General features: G+C 45.6%; 1 protein-coding gene across 2 annotated transcripts in view; it reads left to right on the forward strand.

Moving 5' to 3' along the window:
- col4a3 (collagen, type IV, alpha 3) overlaps positions 1-2,658 on the forward strand; it is a 37,482-nt gene extending 34,824 nt beyond the window's left edge. For both annotated transcript variants that reach the window (XM_030108235.1, XM_030108236.1), the window contains one exon: positions 1,283-2,658. In XM_030108235.1, the coding sequence (XP_029964095.1) occupies positions 1,283-1,364 (82 nt within the window). In that variant the 3' untranslated portion in view covers positions 1,365-2,658. The remainder of the gene's footprint in view (positions 1-1,282) is intronic.
- Positions 2,659-8,058: the final 5,400 nt, after the last annotated feature.

Here is an 8,058-nt window from a genome sequence, read left to right on the forward strand (position 1 = left end):
GTACGACGTGTTCAGGTACGACGTGTTCAGGTACGAGGTGTTCAGGTACGTGTTCAGGTACGAGGTGTTCAGGTACGAGGTGTTCAGGTACAAGGTGTTCAGGTACGAGGTGTTCAGGTACGAGGTGTTCAGGTACAAGGTGTTCAGGTACGAGGTGTTCAGGTACAAGGTGTTCAGGTACGACGTGTTCAGGTACGAGGTGTTCAGGTGCGAGGTGTTCAGGTGCGAGGTGTTCAGGTACGACGTGTTCAGGTACGAGGTGTTCAGGTACGAGGTGTTCAGGTACGTGTTCAGGTACGAGGTGTTCAGGTACGTGTTCAGGTACGAGGTGTTCAGGTACGAGGTGTTCAGGTACAAGGTGTTCAGGTACGAGGTGTTCAGGTACAAGGTGTTCAGGTACGACGTGTTCAGGTAGGAGGTGTTCAGGTGCGAGGTGTTCAGGTGCGAGGTGTTCAGGTACAACGTGTTCAGGTACGACGTGTTCAGGTACGACGTGTTCAGGTACGAGGTGTTCAGGTACGAGGTGTTCAGGTACGTGTTCAGGTACGAGGTGTTCAGGTACGAGGTGTTCAGGTGCAAGGTGTTCAGGTACGATGTGTTCAGGTACAAGGTGTTCAGGTACGACGTGTTCAGGTACGACGTGTTCAGGTACGACGTGTTCAGGTACGAGGTGTTCAGGTACAAGGTGTTCAGGTACGAGGTGTTCACGTACGACGTGTTCAGGTACGAGGTGTTCAGGTACAACGTGTTCAGGTACGACGTGTTCAGGTACGACGTGTTCAGGTACGACGTGTTCAGGTACGACATGTTCAGATACGACGAGTTCAGGTACGTGTTCAGATACAAGGTGTTCAGGTACGAGGTGTTCACGTACGACGTGTTCAGGTACGAGGTGTTCACGTACGACGTGTTCAGGTACGACGTGTTCAGGTACAATGTGTTCAGGTACGATGTGTTCAGGTACAAGGTGTTCAGGTACGACGTGTTCAGGTACGACGTGTTCAGGTACGACGTGTTCAGGTACGACGTGTTCAGGTACGACATGTTCAGATACGACGAGTTCAGGTACTTGTTCAGATACAAGGTGTTCAGGTACGAGGTGTTCAGATACGACGTGTTCAGGTACGACGTGTTCAGGTACGACGTGTTTAATAACAGTACAGCACATGTTCAGGCACACAGCAGTATCGTCAGCATATTGTTGAATTTAGACTTTATCCAGCAGGTTTTAGCAAGGCATATGATCGCATTCCATTGTGTGTGTGTGTGTGTGTGTGTGTAGTAAACCCAGGCCTCGGACGGACACGGGGAACTTTCCAGGAGACCTGATCAGCCGATGCAGAGTGTGCATGAAACAGCTGTGAGCACCAGCAGCGCTGCTACAAGTCTGACTGCTACTGATACTACTGATACTACTGATACTACTGGTACTGCTGGTACTGCTGGTACTACTGGCACTACTGGTACTTCACTAATAGTGGTGCTTCCGGCACTACTGGTACTTCACTAATAGTGATGCTTCCGGCGCTACTGGTGCATTTCTGTAAATATTGTTGGTGCTAACATTTTGACCTCCCACACTGTGAATCCTCCTGCTGTGTTCTCACTGATTTTGACCACCCAGTGTGTTTTTTCTCTGTTCTACATTACCCATGAGCCTTTGCTGCTCTCCCCATTGAAAATGCTTCTTGTATTCTTTTCTACTAATATGTATCACCAGATCCAACTCAATGTAAAGTCCATGGAAGAATCTACAGCTGTGGCCAGAAGTTTACAGACACTTGTAGAGAACATGTCTCGGCTCTCTCGGGCCCCCAGTTATTTCTGCAACTCTGATTTTTCTTTGACAGGATGATTGGAACAGATACCTCTTTATTAGAAAAAATACTCATGAGGTTTGGTTCTTCTATAACTTTATTAGGGGTTGACAAATCTTCCGGGTCAAAAATATCCATACAGCAATGCTAATATTTGGTTACGTGTCCCTTGGCCCCTTTCACTTCAATTAGGCGCCTTTGGTCGCCAAACACAAGCTTCTGGAAAGCTTCAGGTTGAACCTTTGACCAGTCCTCTTGACAGAATCGATGCACTTCAGTTAAATTCGTTGGCTTACAGGAGGGGTGTTATGTAAAATCCACTTTTTGAGCTTTGTGTAATGCTATAGTGTCATTTCTCCATTAAAAAGACACATGGAGTTGTTTCCTGAACCATTCATGCATATTTGAGCAATTCCTGAATCTTCCCCTGGCAGCCATGTTGACCGCTGAAATGCTCGGCTCTGCACAGCTCCGCCCATAATGCACAGCTCCGCCCCATCTCCCCTCCCCCCTTCACTCTTGGAGAATGCACGTGGAGATGGACGCTCTGAGGGGGGCGTGTCGCTAAGCTGAGGAGATTCTTAAAGAGACAGGGACTCATTTCCAGCCGTTTGAGGCAGCCTGATGCAGAGGCACATTTGATTTAAGTTGTTTTTGACACATGCAGCTTTCACCGTCCAGCTTTGGGCAAAGCTGTTGCTTGAGTGTGCTGTAGATTGATACTAAAGGGCAGTGCTTAATTTGACAGTGCTGAAAAAAAAAAGAAAGAAAGTGCTGAAAACAGCATGCAAATGCCCACATACCATGCTGTGGGACTTACAAGCCTAAATTTCAAATAGCAGCCATGGTATAAATGTTCTGACATTTATTTACTATTGTCGTTATTATTATAGGGCAGGGGGGCGGCAACTTGATTAGGCGTTGGGCCAATTTTTGTTTGGGATTTTTTGCGACTGTCAGCTACAGCTCCCTCAGTCCTGAGAGCAACACAATGATCACTGAACAAGATGAAGAAAAACAACAACAGAACAGTAAACAACCACGCTACACCCAGAAAGGAAACCTACCAGAACAACGTTTCCCTCGTCTCTCCAAGCCGCCGCTACGCTGCTCAGACACTTCCTCTCAGAACTGAACTGTCCGTCAGTAACAACCTTTCCCGTTCTGTCCCAGAAGCTCAGCGTTTAAATCTTCTCTCCACCGTCTCAGAAGTTGAGATTGCGTCCCGTCCACTGATGTTGGAGCATGAAGGAATCGTTCAAAGCCAGCTAGTTCGTTGGTGGCTAACAGCTAAGCTAACAGCTGACTGAGACTCAGTGGCGTCTATTAGCAGCTACGTTTACGAAGTGTCCCTGAAAGCAGCAGGAGCTGCATGGAGCTTACAATGGATCACACAAACCTTCTATTGTTATCATTTAAATCTGGCACGGCGGCCTGATAACAGTGTTCTCACCATATTCAACAGTCCAGAACAGCCCACATCACAGCCATGTCCAGATTCTCCCCCTCCTCCCTGTTTCGGCTCGCCGTCACTGCTGCTGTTATTCGGACTTGTTTTGAGTCATCATCGCGTTCCCCTTCCTTCTTTTTCAAAATGACAGTGAATTTAACTGTCTTTTAGACATGTTTCATTAGCCCTTTGCTTGCTCTCTTCATCAATCATCTCAGATGCAACAGTTTTCTGTCAGAGGCGGGTTTGATTCAGTGCGTCAGCAGATCTGCGGCTCTTTAAAATGACTTATTTCGTTATTTTTAACTTTTAATGGTATTAAACAATGTGAAATTAGTAATATTTGTTTAGTGAATTAATATGTTAATATATTTATTATTTTATGCAATTAATGTGATTTTTTTTTATTTTATTTTTTTATTTATTTTTTTTTCCCCTGTGGGGAAAGATCCCGGATCTGCCTATATAGGTCCCGGAACACAGACAGATCAAAATCAAGAGGTGCTGGATCCTGTTCTGGCAGGATCCGGCACAAATGACCCCCTGCTAAAGGGCCAAAAAACACGTAATACCCCCCTTTAATGACATGGACTTGCTTCTTCAGCACTGTCCTCGTGTTCTCAACGGGGTTTAAGTTAGGGCTTTGGGAAGGCTGTTCTAAAACCTTAAGGGGATACTTCAACATTTTGGCAAATTGGCCCATTTAGCACAATTCCTCAGTCATTTCAAACAGCATACTTACTTTTTTTGTGAGGGCGAGCTGTTGTTTATTCAGAGGTGAGTCGGGGAAGGTTTTCAGAACGGACACAATGGAAGTGGATGGTATTTTTGTTCCCCCTCGTCAAACTCATCAAATACACAATCCAACAACCCCAAAACACTTTGGTGGACACGTTATAATCCACACATTCACTACGCTGTGGAACACCAACATTTCATTTTTTTTTTTTTTCATTTCATTTTTCATTTATTTTGTTCATTTCAGGCAATTGCTGTACAATAATGCACAGGGTAAAGGAAAGGAAACAAATTAACAAAAACAATAAACAATGTAACAAATAACTGAATAACAGAAGATTTCATTATGCCTGAAAGGGAGTGGGAAGAAGAAAATTTATTTAATCCCACCCCCAATTATCCTTAACATAATATAGTCAGAAAAAAAAAAAAAAAAAAAAAAAAAAAAAAACAAATAATATTGTAGCGTTACGACACTGAAGCAAATACTGGGAACTACTTTCTCTTTTGAAATCACTACGCCCAGACGCCATGTTTAGTAAGTAGTTCCGTCTTAGCAATCTTCACATAAACAACTCAATCTCAAATTTTGCATTAATATTTCAAAATACCATCCACTTCCATTGTGTCCGTCCCGAAAACCTTCCCCGACTCGCCTCTGAATAAACAACAGCTCGCCCTCACAAAAAAGTAAGTATGCTGTTCCAAATGACTAAAGAATTGCACTAAATGGGCCAATTTGCCAAAATGTTGAAGTATCCCTCTAATGCTAGCCTGAATTAGCCATTCCTTGACCACTTCTGACGTGTTTGGGGTCATTGTTCTGTTGGAACACCCAACCTTCGGGCTGATGATTTCAGGTTATCTTGAAGAATTTGAAGGTAATCCTCCGTCTTCATTACTCCACACCGTTGCTCTTGGGACCTGCAGCTGCTTCCAAATGGCTCCAGGTGACTCTCCTGACTTCTTCCAGTCAATGATTCACTTTTTCAGATCGGTGCTGAGCTCCTTTGACGTTCCCATCTCAGCATTTGTGTCCAGTGAGCCCGATTTCAATCACCTCCTGCAGTCGCTCAGAACCCTTCAGAGGCCGTGAAGCTCATCTCTTTGACACTTTGTCAACTTTCTGAGTCACCAGAACAGCTAATTCATGTTGCTGTATGGATATTTTTGACCCGGCAGATTTGTTAACCCATAGTAAAGTCATAAAGAACCAAACTCTGAATGTTTTTGTGATAAAGGATCTGCTCCAGTCTTTCTGTCAGAGAAACATCAGAGTTGTAGAAATAACTGGAGACTCGAGAGAGCCTGACATTATGTTCTTTACAAGAGTCAGTAAACGTCTGGCCAGAGCTGTAGGTCGGTTCTGTCGCTGCTCTGACAGGATTGCGGGTTTGAGTCGCTCGGTAATCCGGTTGTTTTCCACAGAAATGTTCAAACTGAATCCTGATCTGGAAAACCTGACACTTCAAAATGAATAAAAATTAAAAACTTTCTTTTCATATAAATAAATGACTTGTGCTTCTGCTCTGATCATTATCACTGTAACCACGGCGCTCGGCCTGGTTTCCACAATGCATTTTCATTTCAGGACACTTCCTGAAGCTCTCTGATTGGCTGAGCCTCACAGCAGTGCACCCTGGGATATGTGTGTTCTAGGATCCAGTCGATCGGTCGCGTTTGGTTGTGAATACATTTTTCTCTTAATAAAAATAAAAGAAACGTCTGGAAGTGTTGAAGAAAAACAGCAGAACATTGATGGCCGGGTGTTTTATTCTGCTGCTGTTAATGTGGGTTCATGCTGCAGAACCAGGCTCAGAGGAGGAGAACCTGGCAGAACCAGCACCCACAACACACACTAGTGACCAGGATCCGGACTGCTCAGGTTCTCCATGTTCTCCAGACACACTGCTGCGGAGAACCGCAGTGACAGAAGGCAACCTGCCGGTGTCACACCAAAGAAGTTTCCCCAATGGAATCTGTGTTTACATATCAGCTTTCTGCCAAAGTAAAAGCTTTTGTTATTTTCTGTACATTACATTCAGTTTGCAGGCAGTTCAGAAGATGAAGATGTCTCTCTCCGTTCCTTCACTGCAGCTGAAGAGCATAAAGTCACTACAAGACCCTGACACGTGGTCCCACATGTCGAGGCTCTTCAGTGACTGGCTGCTGCACTCGCTGGCCGGAGCCCGACACCCCAAGCAGCTCAGCATGCTCTTATTATGAAAAATAGGATTTATATTTTTATATATGATAAGATTTCATGTTCTCCCTGTGTGTGTGTGTGTGTGTGTGTGTGTGTGTGTGTGTGTGTGTGATCACATATTTTCTGTATTTTTCTGGTTCCCTGGTTGAGGCACTTCAAGCTGCAGCTGTAGGTGAAGCCCTCAGTACCTCCACCTCACCACAGGGGGGCGGTGCTGGCCGGTTAATAATCCAAACATTTTCATTTGTGGAGCTCTGAACTTTGAGATTTTCTAAGATGAGCACATCAGATGATGTCTGACCTGATTGTTTTTAGATATTCACAATTTTTCACAATTTTAAAAAAATGTATCCTCCTAATGGTGATGGTGATGAAGATGATGTGATGGTGATGAAGATGATGTGATGGTGATAAAGATGATGTGATGGTGATGAAGATGATGTGATGGTGATGAAGATGATGTGTTGGTGATGAAGATGGTGATGAAGATGATGTGATGGTGAAGCTGCACTGACAGTCAATGACCAGCAGAGGGAGCAGTCACACTGTTTGTTCTTGTTCTCTGATTGAAACAAACTTTCTCTTCTTCTTCAGCAGGTTCAGATTTTAATCTTTCACGTCTCAGATTTTCAATCACAAGAAAATCTTCATTTTCAGAATCATTTTAATTAAATTCAGAAACTTTAATGAGCTCAACTGCACTGAATCTGAGTTCCTTCAACTTTTTGATTGGAACTTTTCAGAACCCTCTGAAGTTCTCTCCTCCGCCAGCAGAGGGCGGAGTGGAGCTCTGTGCAACTGAACCAGGTCCAGCAGTTCTGGACCAGAACCAGGACTTGCAGGTGTCTGTATCTACAGTCTGGAACCAGAACATGTTCTTCTTGTCACCAATTTTTTTTGTTTGTTTTTTAGTCAAAATGATTCAGCAGGATGTTCTTGTTTCCAGGATCTGGTTCTGGTCTCAGATGTCCAGGACTCCCTGTGGCTCCACCCTCTGTCAGCCTGTGTGAGCAGTGGACTGCGTCTCTATGTTGGACCTCACAGGTGGGGGTTCCTGCCTTGTGGTTTGTTTGGGCTGTGTGGAACCAGGACCAACAGGGACTGACCAGGACCAACAGGGACTGACCAGGACTGGCCAGGACCAACAGGGACTGACCAGGACTTACCAGGACCAACAGGGACTGACCAGGACCAACAGGGACTGACCAGGACTGACCAGGACCAACAGGGACTGACCAGGACCAACAGGGACTGACCAGGACTGACCAGGACCAACAGGGACTGACCAGGACCAACAGGGACTGACCAGGACTGACCAGGACCAACAGGGACTGACCAGGACCAACAGGGACTGACCTTGACCAACAGGGACTGACCAGAACTGACCAGGGCCGACTGTGTCCGATCTTGACCGACCAGCAGTTTTGGACGTGTTTAGTCCTTCAGTCCAACCCCGTCCACCTTGGGTGGTCCTACCAGGAGCTCTGAAGATCACCAGACCACATGAGACCTTCACTGGATCACAGTTCTCCTCAGGTGGGTTCTGGAAAGGAGACACAGACCGATAGTGATCCAGTCCTGGAATAAGGGCCCGGGTCTTCACCCTCTCACAGTCTGAAAGAAGCTCTTCAATCGAGCCAACGTGTCTTTCACCTTGAGAAGGTCTACAGCTGCCCCCCCCCAAGAGGACTTGTGGGAGGAGCTTCAAGACTACGGAGTACCAGAACCACCATGGGGGTGATCCGGTCTCTGGACTTTCTGTTGTCTCTCCGAGACCCAGCAGGAAGTGGAACTCACTAAGCGCTGAACTCCTCCGGGGTTGGACCTCGTCCCCCAGTCTGGTCCTG

Source organism: Salarias fasciatus, chromosome 14 (assembly GCF_902148845.1).
Source record: "Salarias fasciatus chromosome 14, fSalaFa1.1, whole genome shotgun sequence".
In the NCBI taxonomy this organism is placed as follows: domain Eukaryota; kingdom Metazoa; phylum Chordata; class Actinopteri; order Blenniiformes; family Blenniidae; genus Salarias; species Salarias fasciatus.